The sequence below is a fragment of a genome, unplaced genomic scaffold (assembly GCF_019419815.1).
Source record: "Pyrus x bretschneideri cultivar Hongxiangsu unplaced genomic scaffold, Pyrus_bretschneideri_v1 Contig21, whole genome shotgun sequence".
In the NCBI taxonomy this organism is placed as follows: Eukaryota; Viridiplantae; Streptophyta; class Magnoliopsida; order Rosales; family Rosaceae; genus Pyrus; species Pyrus x bretschneideri.
Genome location: NW_025999513.1, coordinates 390,156 through 409,694, shown reverse-complemented (window position 1 = coordinate 409,694; position 19,539 = coordinate 390,156). Strand labels below are relative to the sequence as shown.

The 19,539-nt window shown below is 38.0% G+C and overlaps 2 protein-coding genes across 2 annotated transcripts; one reads left to right on the top strand and one right to left on the bottom strand.

Moving 5' to 3' along the window:
• The first annotated feature begins 2,937 nt into the window (after positions 1 to 2,937).
• On the top strand, positions 2,938 to 7,256 carry LOC103948698. The gene is made up of 6 exons (XM_009359754.3): positions 2,938 to 3,075; positions 3,160 to 3,286; positions 4,049 to 5,729; positions 6,023 to 6,322; positions 6,617 to 6,876; positions 6,970 to 7,256. Exons 3-6 carry the CDS (start codon positions 4,053 to 4,055, stop codon positions 7,163 to 7,165), a joined length of 2,433 nt encoding a protein of 810 aa, XP_009358029.2. The 5' UTR covers positions 2,938 to 3,075; positions 3,160 to 3,286; positions 4,049 to 4,052; the 3' UTR covers positions 7,166 to 7,256.
• Positions 7,257 to 7,504: 248 nt separating this feature from the next.
• On the bottom strand, positions 7,505 to 9,243 carry LOC103948699 (60S ribosomal protein L14-2). The gene is made up of 5 exons (XM_009359755.3): positions 9,088 to 9,243; positions 8,852 to 8,953; positions 8,041 to 8,170; positions 7,841 to 7,953; positions 7,505 to 7,723 (listed from the first exon to the last, which is right to left on the bottom strand). Exons 1-5 carry the CDS (start codon positions 9,088 to 9,090, stop codon positions 7,670 to 7,672), a joined length of 402 nt encoding a protein of 133 aa, XP_009358030.1. The 5' UTR covers positions 9,091 to 9,243; the 3' UTR covers positions 7,505 to 7,669.
• Between the last annotated feature and the right edge of the window lie 10,296 nt (positions 9,244 to 19,539).

The window sequence follows — 19,539 nt, the reverse complement described above, 5'->3', positions numbered from 1 at the left end:
TACAAAATTATATGAACTATAGGGGTATTAAGTTAATGAGTTGTACAATGAAGTTTTGGGATGGCGTAATTCAGCATAGACTAAGGTAAGAGATAGGGGTCTCAAACAATCAATTTAGGTTCATGTCAAGGCGCTTGACCATGGAGACAATCTTTCTCTTATGAAGATTGATGGAACAATATAGAGATATGCAAAAGAATTTGCACATGGTCTTTATAGATTTAGAAAAAGCGTATGATAGTGTCCCCAGTAAATTTTTTTGGAGGATTCTAGAGAAGAAATGAGTACAAGTAGCATATATCCAATCAAAAAAGGATATGTTTAAGAGAGTAAGGACGTCAATAAGAAAAACTGAAAGCTTTCCATAGCCATAGGGTTACACCAAGGCTCAGCTTTAAGTTCTTACCTTTTTGCATTGGTTATGGATGAGTTAATAGGATATATATATTCAAGATGTTATCCCTTTTGTGTATGCTTTTTGCAGACAATATAGTGTTGATAGATGAACTCAGGAGGGAGTAGCGAAGCTTAACCTTTGGTGGGAAGTGTTAGAATCTAAAGGTCTTGGCATAAGTTGGTCAACATAGAGTATATGGAGAGCAAGTTTAGTGGGAACGAGCATCCAAATTAGATAGGGGTGATGATTGGAGATCAAGAAGTACCAAAAATCGAACGCTTTTGCTATCTTGGATCTATCTTGCAAAAGAACGGAGAATTGGATGGAGATCTCAACCATAAAATACAAATTGCATGGATGAAGTGGAAAAATGCATCAGATGTGTTGTGCAACTATCGTATGCTACTAAAGCTGAAGGAAAAATTTTATAGGACAACAATGCTTTACGACACTGAATGTTGGGTTGTCAAGCATCAACACATGAAAAATAAATTAGCTTAGCGGATATGAGAATGGTTCGTTGGATGTATGGGCACATGATAAAGGACAAAATTAAGATCAGAGATATTTGAAGTGAAGTACAAGTGACTGCAATTGAAGATAAGATGAGAAAAAATTGGTTAAGGTGGTTTGAACATGTAAACCGAAAAGATAATATAAAGATTAGGAGGAGAAAATTCGAGTGTTTATTTCTTCTTATTAGAGTGTCTATTTATAGGCTTACAATTTACATAGAAAATGTCTTAAATAATTATATATTACATATTGACTCATAATTTAATAGCCATTTAATAATAATAGGGTAAAATGTTGTTTGACCACTTGAACTATTTTTTTTTTGTAAATTAACCCCCAAAACTATTTGAAATAAGTCAATTAACTTCTCACCATCATATTCGATGAAATTTCATTCACTTTGCTGTCAAATATTGACATGAATTTACCCTGAAGAGTGAATCACGTGCTAGTCATGTGCCAATATTTGACGGCAAAGTGAATGAAATTTTATCGAAGCTAATGATGAGGGGTTAATTGGCTAATGTCACATAATTTAGGGGGTTAACTTAACAAAAAAAAAAATCAAAAGTTAATTTCAACTAAGATAATAATTCAAGAAGTCAAATCGCAGTTTATTTTAAAAACAATATTTTCAACATCAACCTTATTTTAAATTTGGACTAAAAGCAACTAATGGAAAAGGATAGAAAGTTGGTGACTTATTTGGTGAACAATGCATAAGAGGCTCTTAGCTCAGTGCAGGTCCAATGTAAAATGAGGCCCAAGAATATTCAAACGAGGCCTTAGCATATAGATCTTAAATAAGAAAACTAATGAAAATAACTTCAAAATTTCAAGTTTTAAAAATAAGACAAAATAAAGAGTAAAAAGAATAGTGACAAGATTAACTTTTTAGTGTAAAAATATAGTTTTTCTTTAAAGTAAACAGTACCGCAAATTTTTTTTGTTAAAACTTCCCTTAAAATAAGAACAAGTGAACAACAAATCCATATACTCTAGCAGACAGATTACATTGTTATGCTTACATTTGCTTGAGTATTGAAAATTTGAAACTCTACTCTTTTTGTAAGTTAAACTCAATGATGGTAATCATACTTTAAAAGACTAACAACATGTTTGAAAGTATTTTTAAAATAATTAAAAAATTTTTTGGTTAAAGTGTTTTTGGGTATCAAAAGTATTTGAAGTGCATTTTGGAAGAAACACTAGTTAGTTCTTACAAGAAGCACTTCAAGTGTTTTTCAAGATTCACTTGTAATTTTACTAAAGATTAGTTCAAAAAACACCTTCGTCAAAATTGTTTATAGTAATTTTAGAATCACTTCCAAACACAACCTAATCCACATGGCTTTTTTATCATTTTTAATACATTCGATATTATCTACATTAAGCGGTGGGGGAGTAGGCTAAACCTCACATTAGGCTAACCGTAATAATTTGGTTCAAAATTGCCTTTGGCGAGATTCGAACTTAAGACCTCTCACTTATAAGCGAAGAATAATACAATTAGGTCGTAATACTAAGTAATAATGATAATTATACTGATTGATACTCAATTGAAAATGGAGAGTATGTTGAGTTTGAAAACTCTAAAAACTAACTATTTGTATTTTTAATAAATAGGCTATCTTTTTCAAGTTGGTTTTGAGTTCAATTTGTGTAAACAGTTCCACTAAACAAGAATTTTCAAGAACAAATTTTGAATTAAAAAAAATTAAATTCAAGTTAAATACCAAACAGTCTTTTAATTGCTCCCGCAAAAGAAAAACATATATATATATATACAAAATAGAAAATAGAAATGGTAATTTTCAAACCATGAGGATCCTCTTTGTGAGGATCATGGGGATCCTCAAATCGTGTTCGTTCATCGTACATCGTGTGGTCAGAAAGTAATTTAAATATTTTTATTTAAAATTAAATATAAATAGTATTTGACGAAACACTGATCACACGATATATAATAAACGAACACGATTTAACAATCTCCAAGATCCTCACAAAGCGGATCCGAAGAGGATCCTTGTTCATTTCCAAAAACCTTTGCAAAACCCTCAATTCCCACCAGAGAGCCAAAGAAAGAGAGCGGAGGCGAAGATGGCCTCTCTCTCGTCTCCTCCTTCGGCAGCCATGGCATCATCATCATCTCCCCAAAACAGGTAAAACCCACTTCACCCAAAGCATCCTTGTTACATTTCATCCAACACATTTGCTCACAAAATCGATTATATGTACCGTTTCAGCGCTTCCCATATCGACAAGATGGTGTTCTTCTTCGTTGAGCGGTGCGGCGGAGAAATCGTCGGGTTCCGAGAACTCGAAGGAGAAGGAGCGAAGAGCTGCAGCGGCTGATAAGTCAGATAACAGCAAGTGAGATCTTTTTGAAACCCAGCAAAAGTTATTATTCCATTATATGTGTGGAGGACTGAACAATTCATGAAATTAGCCAACATTAAATTGTAGAACGATTCATGAAAAAACCCCAAATTGTAGAAAACCCAAACATTAAGCCCGTGAGTTAGCACACAATGCTGAAAATGTAAAACCAAATTATCTTGTTGATCGACTACATCAAGCATGTGGCGTGCCAACTATGCAAAATTAGTAATTCTGAACTACCCTAAAGTCTATGATAGTCTCCCTAAGTCTGCGACCGTCTCAATGCGGGTGATGATACACGTGAAGAATCAATTGTAGATACAAACATAGGAAACATTAGCCCGAACTCCCCATTTTTTTGTAGATATTGCCAAATGGTATAAAAAATTACTCCTGGGAAATTTCATTTAGTGCTCAAGAGAGTCCGAGCAACCAAATAGAGATCAGAAAATTGTGTGCAGAACATATAGGCGTAAGCAAAAATATGCATAGTTGAGCAAAATATGTGCAGTGTATGCAGGCTTGCCATATACTCACATTCTGAAATATTTTGGAAAGTAAAAAATACACGACTTATGGTACTTTCTGTAGTTTGCATTTTATTTTAGTTATTAATTAATTTGTGTGTTTTGGGGGATTGGCGTGGTAAGGTGTTGTGAAGGTGCAACATCATCACTCAATTGTATTTATAATGTGTGCCCGTATCTTATAATCGATCTTGGTTGCTAAGCCTTTGTAAAATTGGATTTATAGATATATGGAGATGCATAACAAAGTGGGGGGATCTTGGGAGGCTCTGAAAGACATTTTTACTAATGTGAAGGAAAGAATGCTGGGAAGTCCCCGATTTCAGAAGCAACGAACTATCAAAGCAATTGACTCCGCATCTGATAGGACAGTTCCGGAGGTTATTAAGACAAAGAATAGTCCACATGACACTGCAAATGATCAACCCAATTGTAGTATTCGAATGCCAAAAGTCACAAGAGACTCTCATGGTTTCAAGGAGAATGTCTCAATGAGTCTAAGAAATGATATAATTGGGGAATGCTCTTCGTCTGAAGTACATGATGCTACAGCTTCTAAACGAGTCGAGGTGCATAAACATATAGATAGTACCGAGCTTGGCAAGTCTAAAGGTACAGCTCAGGCCTCAGGAGGTGTGCTTTGTTCTTCAGAGAACTTGGCTGGTGTCATTGTGTCTGATGCTAGAAAGGAGCATGCTGGTCCAGAAAATGTAGAGAATAACTCAACAAATGTGTCATCGAATATAAGGGGGGAAGAATCTTTGAGCAGTTTTATTGGTGTGGCTGTATCTAATAAAAAAGGGAAACATGTTGGTCGTAAAACTGTTGAAAATGGTGCAAGCGGAAGTTTAGTTCAATCATCTGAGGCCTTCATGGATTCTCAAATCGATGAAAGATGTGTTGCCGAATCTGCAGCTTCGAATATAACACAGAAAATATCTTCCAAGGATATGGGTCAATCAGAGGCCAAGCCTAAATCACACAGAAAACTAGAGGAAGCCGTGTCGGACAACATTGGGGTTCTCAAATCAGAAACTGAGTTCCAGTCCTGCTTAACACATCAGTTACCTGGTGAAGATTCTAGGATATTGCAAAAGGATGTTGCAAATGGATTCACAGAAGTTGGAAATCGAAACCATCAATGTGAGAAAACAACTTCAATATTTGATCAAACACCTACTGTAGGTACTGATGTGGGTAAAATGCCTGCATTATCTAAAAAGGTGGGGTTGGTAGACATGTTTATGAGGACAATGAATGGTCAAAAAGATGGAAAACTGGCCAGTGAAAGGAGCGATGGTTTGTTGGCTTCAAATGGACTTTTGGGAGTTTTAAATGAAACAAATGAAACAACTAGAGATGAAGAAGATATTGGAAAAGGATTCAGCATCAATGGCTTAATTGGCTGCATTAAGGAGCTTCCTAGGGAATCCTTATTTGTTAAACCTCAGAACTGTGCTATCCTCAACAAGTCTGATGACATCATTAAAAACGGAGGCTCCGTTCCAAAGGTTCCAAGCCTTGCTGATTCACATAAGCGTGATGCTAAAGGGAAAGAAAGTTCGTCGAGAGGCCATGCCATGGGCAAGGGGACTAACTCTGTCAGTGGGAGTGAAGAACAACCATGTAGGGAAACCCCTCCCCTGACACAGACATATTCCATATCTGAAGGTGACAGTGATGACTTGAAAGTTGCATCTCCAAAAAAGTCAAAACAAACCCGACAGTTCCATCTTCCAACTGGTAAGGAAGGCTTCGAAAGAAAGGTATTGGTGAAATTTTTGCCTAAAAACGTAAAAGAAGGTAGTGTTCTTGATGTTCTTTGTTGTTGTGGGGACATCGTCAAGATACAGCTACTTCCCTTAATCGAAGGAAGCAATTTCAGAAATGCTTGGGTTCATTTTAAGGTATATGGCAAAATGCTTACTTAAGGTTAAAATGTCCCTTTATTTTTTTAAACCAAAAGTATGTCCTTTTGTTTTCCAGTTACGGCTCATCATGTTCACACGTTTTTGTTCATACTGCTACAAGAAATTGAGAAAACTGTGAGTCTTATTATTTGTAGCTGAAATGACGAACTGTTCCCAACTCTGGTTGTCCTGAAGACAACTCATGGAATTGTGGCTGGTTGCATTGTATCTCGTAAGCAAAATCTAAGCCATTTCACAATTCTCTTGACTGTCCTTTGGTATTATTGCAGACCCAGGAAGGATTACAGAAGGCTCTCGGGAAAACTGACCTCACTGTAAGAAATATCGACGCCTTTGTTGAGGCGGCTTCTTCAAGAGATGTGCCTAATAAGGGTACCGTTCCGAACCTGATTGGTGATCCTAAAGTTCCTACTGCATTGGTAAAGAATCCCACACGAACAGTTGTGATTAAACAGTTGACTGATGATATAAGCTCACATCACCTAAAAGAAGCTCTTGACTTCTGTGGAAGTGGCATATCCGGCGTTTTCTTGGGTTCCTCAAGCTCTGTTGCTTATGTGGAATTTGAGGTGAGCTGATTTACCCTTTGCTTCTGTATTTTTACTGAATAACAAAGCATCATGTTACCAAAACAAAGAAAGAAAAAAAAATTATAAACCCATTTTCTATCGTTCTTGAAGTTAAAAAGTGGATAAAGGCTTGGGTTCCCGTTGTTCCGACTCTTGCATGTTAAACTATTGTTCCGCTGTGAATATTTATTTCACCTGGCTGGATACTGAATGAATCTTGTATTAAATTTTAGTGTTAAGCTTTCTCATCATAATATCATATTCTGGAATTCATCTTTGAGTGCTTGATTTCAGACAGAAGAAGCCAAAGAGATGGCAATTACCGCACATACTATACGAGTTAAAGGAAAGCGTCTACCGATCTATAGAATTGATGTGCCAAGAACAACTGTGGTGAGGATTTCAAATTTCGACGAAACGGTATCACTGACACAAATCCAGCATATATGTAAATCCCGCGGGGGGATAAAGCGTGCAAAGGAGAGATCCAAGGGCATTGTGGATGTGCAATTCAAGCTTGCCGAATGGCCTAATATGTGGACCATCCTCAACAGGTAGTGTAATGCATATAAAGTGGAAGATGTTCATCGCCTTCATCCATTAAATGTTTCTGTTTCTGATATAGTCCGTCTGTCCCTTGTTTCTAGCCTGAACGGACTGAGATTCGAGGGCCACCAGTTGATCGCGCAGCCTGCACCTGTTTTCCCTCCGGAAGTCCTTCAAGCCCTTTGGAGTCAGCCAGACGAAAGAATTCATGTCCAATCTGTTTTACGCAGACTAATCCGCGACGCCGAACTAAACGTTGAAATCACCAACATTGCTGCCAAAGTTTATCTTGATTGAGTTATCATTGCAGTCTTTCATTCCACAAACTTTGTGACAAGATCAAATTTGGCCACGCAAATTTGACATGTATAAAATTATTTTAGGTTTAGACCATCATCTTCTTCCTCCTCATCAATACCAGTCTTCAAACCCGTAACCATGAGGATTTATGCTCGCCCGCTTACCGCAACGCTGGGAAACAGACTGGTTCAAGGTTGATTAAATAGACTCCCGAGCGATGCAGCAACCAAACATGTATTGGTTGCGCACCGGCAACAGAGAACCTAAAAAACGCAAAGTAATGGTCTCAAAACAGACACTGTTAAAGAATGAATCTACATCAAGACGACAACAAAATGCAGTATGACAGAAAATTCATCCAATAAAAGGTTCTCCATCCGTCAATAATATTGGAAACTGCTCTTGAAAACTAAATTCGATCGAAGATAAAGAAAGGGATTACAATCACAGTACATTGAAAAGATTCCATAACAAAATTGTAAACTTCACGAACGAAATTGCTTAAGCTGTAGCCTTTTTCAATTTTGCAAGCTCGCTCCTGACCAGTCCGGCCCTCTGCGAATCAGGTAAACATGTTAGTTTGGGATGGTTCAACATGACAAGGACAAGAAAATAACAGTAATCATCTAAATGATTAAGATAAATAACGTCATGGTAAGGAGCATAACCAACCTTAATCTTAGCCAACATGAGCTTGAATCGGTCAAAGTCGTTAAGAGATGCTCTTCTCTTCTGAACAATCAGTTTTCTACCCCATGAGCTGTTCTCCCACTTCTTCTTCACATCTGCCAACATACATACAATTATGAAAAGAAAACAAAGGCGCGGGAAAGAAAACAAGACTATCATTATTTATGGATAATGGAATGGACCAGCAGCTTCCATTGCGGCAAGCAATTCCTTCTTCTTGGGCACCCTCTTGATATCAATCTTGATGTCAGTGAGTGAAAGTCTCTTGAAGTTCATTTGCGACCTCACCATATTAGGAGCATCGACAAGAGCCTACAAAGGACAAAAAGCAGAATTACGAAATCAAAACCATGATATACACAAATGAATTCAGTGTCGAAGACACAAATAAACTGCATAATATGAATGAAATTCTATGAAACATCAGTAAACACATGAGAGGTGGGAACAAGTTCGAGTTGGAGCCCAACCTGGCACCAACTGAAATATTTACAAAAATGACATTAACCCGAACAAAAACCCAGAAAAAAAAAAAACTTCAAGAGGGACTATTAAAAATTGTGCAAAGAGCGTAAAGCTCCAGAACTAATAACTGGATCCACATTTGCATTTTCAATAAAGATTTAACAATAACCGTCCATGTTCCTTCTAAAAGGGAACTCCACTGAAGCAGATTTCAGTACAGAAATACAGAGCAACAACGCGGGCGATACAAATTCCGAAAACCCTAACCGCATTCAAATACACAGTGAAAATTCACACGCCCATAGGTTTTAACAGAAGCTTTGATTTACCTTATCATAAGGTACAAAAACACAAATTCCCAATACTCATTTCATAAATTTATTAAAATAAATATCATATAAAACCACATATCAAGCATAAATCTGAAGAAAAAAATACGGGCAATTAAAAAAAAAAGGAATGCAATTCTAAATTATTTACAAAAAAGTAAAAGTGAAATTATGATATACAAAAAAGGAAGAAGGGTACCCTGTTCTGGTCAAGGACGTCGACGATGACGACGAGCTTCCCATAGTCCTCGCCGTAGTTGACGAGAGCCACCCTTCCGATCTCGACGTACCTCTTGAAAGGCTGTCCAAAAAAACACAAACAAAACAGAGTGAGATCAAAAATTAAAAATGAGATCAAAAAATAAAACGAAACAAAGTCGCATTGAGAGAGAATATAGAGGAGGAAAACGCCACGGATGAGAGGGGAGAGCTCACCATATTTGGTTCTGGTGAAGTGTGTGATGTGTGAGGACTTCCGAGGAGGCGGAGCTTTGAAGAGAAGAGAAAATGGTAAAGGAGGATTAGGGTTTTTCTTATGGTCTTTGTAGGATGCTGTGGACCGTTCGATCCTCTTTAATCTTGAGTTTGGTTCGGAAATTGGGTTGGCTTTTGTTATCAGTTTTGCTGCTAATGGGCTTTTACATGAACATCAAGTACGGCCCAAAGTCATCTAGTTGGGTCATTCTTCAGGGGCTTTAAAACCATTTCTAACCGAAGGAGGGCCAGATGACTCGTTTTAGCCATCTGACCCTCTAATAAATTAATATTTTAATTAACAGTGCATGACCATATTTCTTACCATCTCCAACCGAGAGCCAGGGCAAGCATATTCCTGTCACAAAAAACCATCTCCAACCAAGGGTCAAAGGGTCAAACATAATTTATTATTTTAATTGAATTACTATGGTTTTGGCCTGGCCCTCGGTTGGAGACAATTTTTGGGCTATTTTTGGCCCTCTGGCTCTCAGGACCCTTTGGTTGGAGATGGTTTAAGGATGTAAAACATATCAGACCGAACTGGTCTAATGACATGTATACTAATCTGTAATTCGCACAGTGAGTTTGAATTGAGGAGTTGGGTTTAGGAGTAGGGATGTCAATGGTTCTATGATTACTATCGTTATCTTTGTATGTATTTTTCCTCCATATGCTTTGTGTGTGGGCATATGCTATAAAAAATTATAATTAGAATCAGTATATGCCCACTCACAAAGTGTGTGTGAATATATATTTTTTTTAAATGAAGAGAGAGAAGAGGAGAGAAGAAGAGAGAGAGAGTGTGAGAATGGGACGAGAGTTTTTTTTTTTTTTTTTTAATATATATATTAGAGATGTTAAAATCATATGTAGGTGATGCTTTATAAAAAAAAACAGCAAAATTTGCATTCTTGTGATTCCTAAATTGCTCATAATTTTTATTTTTAGTCAATTTTAATCAGAGGGTTAGACTGATGGTTTTGTGGAGTTTTAGTTGACAACCAGAGTTCTATTAATATGTAGTGTTTAGATAAAATATTCAACTTGAAAAATCTGGACTATTCATAAAATTAAAATAATAATTATGAATAGCGAACTCGATCATCTAAAGTGCTTTCTTAATCAAATCGCAAAATTATTTTTCGTGAAAGAGTTGGAAGCAAACTACATTTTTTATTTATTTTATAACATATATTCCAAACAAGGTGGGGTTGGATCAACGGTTAAAATCACCCAACCGAACACTATATTTGAAAATTTCCTTCATACCCGACTCATTAGGGACAAAGCCTTACAGAGATTGAAATTCATGGGGAAAATTGTCATCCATGCTAGTTTGCCATAATTGGAAGAGTATTGTTGATATGTATATCTTTCCAACCTGATGCACCCAATAGAAGGAGGCCACGTGGAAGCAAGCGTGACACAAGGGACCAAGAAAAAGGTAATATGGCTCACAAGGATTCATCCATGGATATAGCTAGTATCCCAGCAAGAAGTGGCCGCCTGAAACAAGAAATAGTTCGGCAATAGCTGGATGGTGGACTTGGCGGATGGCTTGGAACACTTGAAGGACCATTCCAGAAGGGAGAATGGCAGAACTAATTGTTCGGGCTAGATTTGTCCCTTACACAACTCCCCTGGGTCTTGCCTGTCGGGCAAGATTTGCTGCTTGGTGTACTGCAATATGAGTTTGTTATTACTTTGAATAGTGCCTTTATGGAGCCTTTGTTGAGGCTTTCAATCAAAACTAATATGGGTATGAGCGTGTCATCGTTTTCTTTTTATAACGAATTGTTCTTTTTTGGTTATTAAATGGATTGATTACTTGCGCCACAAGATTTTTAGACTTCTTAGTTGGATTGTTACATATGGGTCCTCCTGGAAAAGTACTATTTGCTTAAGGTGAGTTGCCCTCTATCACTTCTCACTTCTCACATAGGCTTGTTGCCTATTTCTTGGCAAAAATGATTTTCAATTCTTCTTGGGCTGCCAACTGTTCGAGCCCAATCTTCTTGCTACTTTTTGCGTTCTTGGGCCTTCAATCGCACTAAGCCTAACATTAAATATCCACACAAACGGTTCTCCTTTAATCATTGTTAAGTCTGCTAATCATGATATTGATAATGATTAAAATCAATTGCATGCCAAAACTAGGTATTAGCACCTCTTAATTAGCCGTTTTAAATAAACGTTTGCACTAACCCACGATTTGCAACATTACTTACCTACTCGTTAAATAACTTCAATTTCACTCTTTTTGGCCACTTCCCTCAACAAACTTGATTCTCTAAACTATCAAACTCTCTTGAATTTTCAGCCATTTCTTGCCTCGATTTCTAGCCACTTTTTTCACTCTTTTTTATTGAATTCAACAATGGCTCCCAAATCGTGCCCTACGTACGAGTCTGGAGAAGGGATTTTCTCTTTATCGTAAACTCAACAGCTTTCATCGTCCTTGGCCTGGCCTTAATCTGCCCATTTTCTTCAAGGAAGGGGGAGTGCATTCATTGGGGCCCGTCTAGACTACCAAAGTTCTTGTTTCTGTGGAAAGCAACATGCCCGCTGCTAACTGGTTCACTCCCAATCCTTACACCGCTGAAGTAGGAATTTCTGCTTCAAAGTGGTTCACTTCAATAAGGGTTTCCCCTCAATAAAGGATAAAGCCTGGTCCAAGTGGGTGGACAAATTAGAGCCTATCTAGAGGAAGAAATGGATGGCAAATGACATTTATGAGCTTATCAAGATGTCCAAGACTATTATCTTCATCAAGCACGAGCTTCTCTCAACAGCTCTCATTTTCTAGAACACAGGGACTAGTACTTTTGATTTCAGAGTGGGTCCTGTGTCTCCCACCATCCTGGACATGGCTTAGGTCTTTAGTTTAAGGTCATGAGGCAGGTGTGTGGACATTACACATGATTGATCATCACCATCACATCATGTTGCTGAAGGCTCAGAGGTTTCTCAGTCTATCACCAGCTTGAAGTGTAACTCGACCACCTTTAAAAGTTATGGGCGCGTGTTTCATCCCTTTTGCCAATTAAATGTTCAACCTGCCTTCCCCCACTGTTGACCCAGCTCAGGAGCATATGTACTTTCTCCTATATTGGTTGAATAAACATGTGTTCCCCAACAAATCCAAATGAGTGAGGCTGGAATGGATCCCTTTAGTGGAGGCGCTGCATTCCTTTGACAATGTTGCCACTAGCCCCTTCATTTTAGCACATATCTATCATTTGCTTTTTGAGATGACAAATGACCAGCCCTTTGAGACCAACGTCAATGGAGCTACATAAATGGTGTAGCTCTGGCTTCAATGGTACTTCCCAAAATTGCGGGCTTCAAACTTGGTGTTTCCAGAGGAAGTAGCTCACTCGAATTTTGGCAAAGGCCTCCACCACTAACCACTCTACCTTAACCTGCTTTTATTTCTTCAAAATCTGTAGGATTAAGGCTGATCTTGAGTGGGGTGCCTCAATGCTTAGGAGGTACCCTTGGATTTTGGACAACCTCTTCCAGGATTCCTTTGGGGAGAATGTCAACAGCTTCTGCGAGGAGAAATTCATTAACTGGATCCAGCAAAGGGATTTTGTATGGGGAGTAAGGAGTAACCAAACAGGTTATGAACGCGGCCTGGAGGTTTACCACCCCAACTTCTATGGTAGACAATTGGGGTTTAGACATGCAATCTTAGTCCTCTTCTTTGATTTAGTTTAGTGTGTAACCTTCTATCGCATTCGTTCTTCTTCAGAGGCTATGATTCGGGTGAGCAGGTGTAGCTTGGAGTAATAACCAAGATAGCTCATAAGCGTACGACCCTTAATTTTGAGTGCACACCTCTGTTCACCACTTGGTGAGAGGCTAAATGGTTTAGGAAATACGATGAAGATGTCAGAGAAACCCATGATAAGATCTTCGGGCAAGTTTTTTTCAAGTCACTTTCCAAGAAAGAAGAGTTTGAAAGCTGGAAGGAGGTCATCAATCAGAAAAACCAACTTCTACTGATAGGTAATCTACATTGTTGCCTCTTTCCTTTACTTCATATTTTCATGGTTTGTGATTGCTAACTCTCTCCTTGATCTTACAGCCCAAGGTAACTTTAATGAAGTAGGTGTCGAGATAGAAGAAGAAGAAGAAGTTACTGATGCCTTTGTTCTTCAAAAAGTTGCTGCAGAGGTAGCTAGGTAAGAAACTGGTTTTAGCCATGTTCCTGAAGATGCTGGGAACATCTCTGAGATGTTCAGTGAGTCAGAGACAAAAGCTGAGCCCGAAGTAGAGACTAGGGCTCCTCGTTGAGTAATGTATGCTGTTGTAGAATCTTCTGATTCTAATCCCGAAGGGAGGTCCCAGGCTAGACCTGATCCCCCAGCTCCAAGAGCCACTCGAACTAAGAAAATAACCAGGTCTCAGACCTCTCAAGTCTCTAAGTCCCCTTTTGCCCTCCTAATTAAAGTGGACATGAAAAAACAGAAGTCTGCCAATAAGTGATTCAAACTTGATTTTCCTTTATTTAATTTCATCTCCTTAAGTTTTGAACTGATCATGTTCTCTTTTGTGATTAGGACCTGCTATTAGCAAGAAGCTTGATTCTACCCCCAAGGAGATGAATGTAGGTGTGAAGGGGCAGCAAAGTGATAATGAGGTTATTTATAAGATCTTAGAGGAGTTGAAGGTAGTTTTCTTGAACTTTTAGTACTTAATTACTTCTAAAATTCATCTTTTGTACTCAACTAGTTCTGTTGTTTTCCAAAACAGGCTTCCAAAGCAGAAATGACTTCCTAAACCGAGTCCTCTTTACCTCCAACCCGACCTGTGTGCCTTTTTTCTCCTCAGGTTGAGCCTTCAGTCGGGCACCAACTCCTTCTTCTTCTTCCATTCCTCCAACACTGGTAATGACCCCCACCTCCCAATTTAATCTAACAACTGTAGAGATGCTTCACTTTGTAGAAGGTGATAGTACCTCCGTAAGTTCTCTTTTCTTAAGCAATTGTAAGATTTTCTTAATGTCTTTTTACTTTGAATTTATGCTTGGTATTTTGTCTTTGCCAGCCTTTCCCCTTGCCAGAAGCTACCAATCATCCAACATTAGCCTCTGAGGAGCCCATAGTCCTTAAGATACCAGTTGTCTCAGAGACGACTAGTCCCAGGGCTTCTCATGCTCATAGTTCAAGCCAACCAACTTCCTCTTAGGCAGCTGCACCAGCACATCTTCCTCCCAAAGCACAAGGCCCCCCACATACAAACCTACTTGCAATCTTGTCTTTTCCTAATTCAGGTCAATATTGCTCCATTAATTTGTCTTTTTTTCTTTTTAATAGTGATGTGAAAATTAATTTGACACACAAATTAAACCCTATTTGTGACAATTGTAGTATATATGCAAGTAAGGATCGTTCTAGACCGGGGATTAACTAGGGATGCTAATTAACACAAATAAGACTCAAAAACACTAAACTAGACTCTATAGACTCAAAGCTAACTTTAAACACTCAAAACAGCAACAAACAATAAAAAAAGACTCAATTCTAGACCTAACAAGTGATTTTGAGGAAAATAAAACTTAACTTGACTTAAAAGACTAAAAGAAAATAGACTTTGACTCAAATAAGAAGACTTAATGAAAAGGGGATTATTTTTGACGAATTTAAAACTTAAAACAGAAACTTTGCATAAAACACTTTATAAAAACGAATTTGGTGAATTTAAATGGGTGAAAGGCTAGTTAGAGGGTCATTCTCCACACATGACATATGCATATAAACCAATTTCCAATTATTATTCCTTTAGACTATGAATGACAACACCCTAAGTTAATTGCATTGCACAACCAACCATCAAATTTCCCTTATTTTATTGAATTGAATGAATACGCATTACAATCAAATTATCCTTCTCAAGTTCTCTATATGAAACGCATAATAAAGATACATATCAAAAGTCATTAAGTTTAATGGAAATCATAAACATTGACAAGGCATTCATCACTATGAAACACATGAGACTCATGCCAATGATTCATTTAACACGATTGTGACTAGCAACCTTCACTACTTGTGAATATAAGTGAATAACTATTACGTGAAACTCCTTTATACTATAGCATCAAATTTATGCATGCAAATTAAGTGTCGACCCTCAATCAACATACATAAACAAGTTTTAATAACCCAGATAAGCAAATCACATTCAAGACTCAAGAAACAATAACCGGATGTAATCAATTCATATAAAACATATAATCATGGCTTCGAATTCACCACCAACTATAAAGAAATTAATTCCACATGTTCATCATAATTGAAAACCAAACTAAAACAAACATTGAACTAAAACTAAGGATAGAATACACCTAGAAACACTCCACACTCCAATGGCATGCACGATACTCCCTTGGATGACGGATTGCACAAGTCTTCTTCTCATTCCTTCCTTGCTTGCGGCACTAGGGTGATGTGGTGTGAATTATGGCTGAATGTATGAATGTATGAATGTATGAATGAGGGGGTGGTGGTTGAATGGTGCGGTAAAGGCTTGTATTTATAGGCTAGGTTATGCACAATTTTTGAAGGGAAAAGGATTGCACAATCGTATGGGAAAAGGACTAGGGTTTGGCAGAAACCAAAGGGGAAAGGGATAGGGAAATTCGCCAGAAATTAAGGCTTCTAGAAACTAGGTATTTTGTGGCGGAAATTGGACTTCTATAAGGGATAAATGGTGTTGCACCTATTTAGGAACAGGTAAGGTCTTCTAGAACCATATATTTGGGTGTTCTAATGTCATTTGGAGTCCCCTTTGTAGTAGGAATTAAGGTTGCAAAAGATTAGGATATGACAAGATAAGATAAGATTGGATAAGGTTTGGATAAGATAAGGTTGTTTGGGTAATGTTCCTTCTTTGTAGCTAATTCCTTATCTTCAAAACTTTCAATTTTGCTTCTTCCACTTTTTAGCACATTTCTAGACACCTTTGGTGTTCAAATTCGTCCATCCATCTTGCTCCACTCATAAGCTATCTAATTGATGCCTAAAATTGCTCCAAATGGCTCCAAAATGCACTTTCTTGCCACTTTGCCATTAGGACCTACAAACACACGAAAATAGCTTAAAAGACTATAATAAGTAGTAATTAGCCAACTAAATGCAAGGAAACAACATAACTAAGTAGCATAAATATGCTCCTATCAATAAGCCTCTAGTGAAGGCTCGGGCAGGTCTTCTCAGCTCGTTACTGGAGCTTCAGGGATTCCAATCCCTTGGCCTAGAAAGGTTGCTGCTGCTGAATCCTCTCCTTTTATTCCTGCTGAGGTTGCCAACATTGCTGCTGCTTCTAGTGGCACTAGTGTGATGCCTCATCCTGTAGCTTCTCGTCCAGCTTTGGCCTCTTTGCCCAAGCTAGTAAGAAAATTTGGCCAAATTAGGACTAAGATGAGATTCCCAAGGCACCCTTCTAACCCTCAACATCTCCATGAGTAGCGTAGGGTCTTCAGAGAATGGGTGCAAATGGATTTTTCTACCCTTTTAGCCTTAAGGCTCTTCAAGATGCTAAGAAAGCTTTCACTAAATTATACCAAGCCCAACAGATGACTAAGGTGCACTATGAGTCATTCATTTCCTTCTATGAAAATCGAAGGGCTTTGAGGGATCGACATCTTAAGGTCGAAAGGCAAGCCAACAAGGTGAGGTGCTACAAGGGGAAGCACATTCGGACCTCCATTACTCTGCAACAGTTGGTGGAAGAGGGCTCTACCATGGAGGATTAGATAACGGTGGTAGCTGCTGAGATCCAGAAACCGGAGGAACAACTTTATGCTCTGAAGGTTGAGCAGATGACCCTCCCAAGCAACTATATATGAAGATCGAGGAGGTAAAGAAAGTAAACCATGAAGTAGAAGAGTCTGAAGCCCAGCTAGCCAACAGTAATATAGCTTTAGAAAAGCCGAGTCGCATTTTTACCATCATGCAAAATTATCATTCTAGGATAGCTGCTTTGGCTAAAGATGTAAAGTTGTTAATTTAGGGCTTATGTACTTCCCCAATTATTAAATGAAAAAATCTCTCACTACTTCGTTATTTTGCTTCCTTTGTATCTCTACTTTCATCTCAGGCCCTTTTTCTTGAACCTGTGCTTCAGAAGCACTCTGTGGCATTTCATTGGCAATCAAATTTGCTTATCTGGGAATATGGCTAATTGTTGCTTCATTACCCCAATATCCTAATAATTAAGTAGTTTCCAGGTAATACCCTGCCATTATGATATGTCTACACTTGTACTCTCCATTTAATTGATTAATCACCAACTTAGAATCACCATATATTTTTATTTCAGCTATTTTCAACTCTATTAGAATTTCTAAGCCAATGATCAGTGTTTCATACTCTGCCCTATTGTTGGTAGTATCCTTTTAATCCAGAAGAAATGAGTAGCAATGTTGGACTCCTTTTGGATCAATGATGACAATTCCAGCTCCTGCAGCATGTTGTGTACAAGACCCATCGAAATATAATCTCCAAAGAATGATTCATAGGCTAGTTATTCTTTTTACTTCTTGCTATATCCATTCCTCTTTACCTGACTAAGTCTTACTACGTGGGATCCAGAGGCTAGCCATTTCCAAAGTTCCAAGGATGTTGATGAGTTCTTCCTTGGATTCTTAGTGCTCTGCTAGGAAGTATGCAATTGCTTCTCCCTTTATTGCCCTCTAAGGTACGTATTGGAAACTGAACTCTGATAGTGCTAGGATCAATTTCCCAATTCTTCCAGTTAGCATTGGCTTAGACAACATGTACTTGATCATATTAGTTTTGGCAGTTATATGGATATGGCATGGTAACATATAATGCCTTAATTTGTTGGCAATAAAGTACAAGGCTAAGCATAATTTTTCAATTGGGGTGTGTCTTATTTCTACCTCCGTAAGGATCCTACTGAGGTAGTATATCGCCTGCTCTTTTCCCCTTTCATTATTTTAAGCCAATAAACTCCCTATTGACTTCTCAGATGTTGAAATGTAGAGCTTCAAAGGCTTCCTCCTCTGGGAAGGCATGAGCACTGGATATGAGGCTAGAAAAGCCTTCACTTTATCAAATGCCTCTTGGTGTTGAGGGCCCCATTCAAACTTCTCTTGATTCTTCAATCTTAGCAAATAAGTCAAATGTTGGATCATACCCGCCATATTAGCAATGAATCTCCTCAAAAAGTTGATCTTTCCTAGCAACCTTTACAGTTGCACTTTGTTGGTGGGTGTAGGTGACTCCATCATAGCCCTAGCCTTGTTCTTGTTCACTTCCACACCTTTTTTTATAGACCAAGAACCCTAGAAAGTTGCCCAATCTAACCCCAAAGGTACACTTTTTAGGATTCATCTTCAACTTGTAGGTTTTCATTCTCAGCAAGGCTTATCTGAGGTCTTCTAGGTGCTGATCTTCAGTTCTAGACTTCACCACGATGTCATCAATGTATACTCTATGCTATGCTAGATCAAATCATGAAAAATAGCATACATCGCTTTTTGATAAGTAGCACCAGCATTTTTCAGCCCGAAGGGCATGACAACATATTCATAAGCTCCTATATGTTCTGGGCATTTGAATGTTGCCTTATGAATGTCTTCTTTAGCCATATTATCTGATTATATCCAGCATTTCCATCCATAAAAGATAACACTTTGTGTTTTGCAACTACATCAATAAATAGGTCAGCTATAGGCATAGGGTATTCATCCTTGAGAGTTGCTTGCCTAATATTTCTGTAATCGACACAACATAAAATGACATTAGTTACAGCTTTCAGTACAGGTACAATTGTTGCCAACCACTCTACATATTTTGCAAGCCTAATAAAACTTGCCTTCACTAGCTTCTAAATTTACTTATTAACTTTTTCTTCTATTTCTTTTGACATCCTCATTGGTGCTTGCTTTACAAGTATGTACCTTTCTTTAATAAGCATTCTATGCTTTACTAAGCTAGAGTCTAATCCTGGCATTTCTATGTAATGCCATGCAAAACAATCTTTGAACTCGTGCAAAAGATTAACTATCTTTGCCCCATCTTCTATTTCCAGTAGGGCACTGAGTTGTATTGGCCTTGGATCCTCCTCAGTTCCCAAATTAATGGCTTCTAAGGGGTGTTGAACTTTGGGTGCTAGTTTATCAAGCTTTGTAGACAAAAATTCTACTAACTTTGGAGCCTCAAGCTCATTCTCCGGCCAATCCAAGTCATATATAAATTCTACTATGGATGATTGCCTTCATTTCTTCTTCCAAAATTTCTTTTCCTTGATCATCTTTGGTGCTTGAAATTCCCACTCCCCCCATTTCCTTGGCTGAGCTTTTCTTGATCTTCCTTTGTTCTCTTCCATAGTCTAGCAGTCTCTTGATTAAGGACCAAATTGCTATCGCCTGGTCCT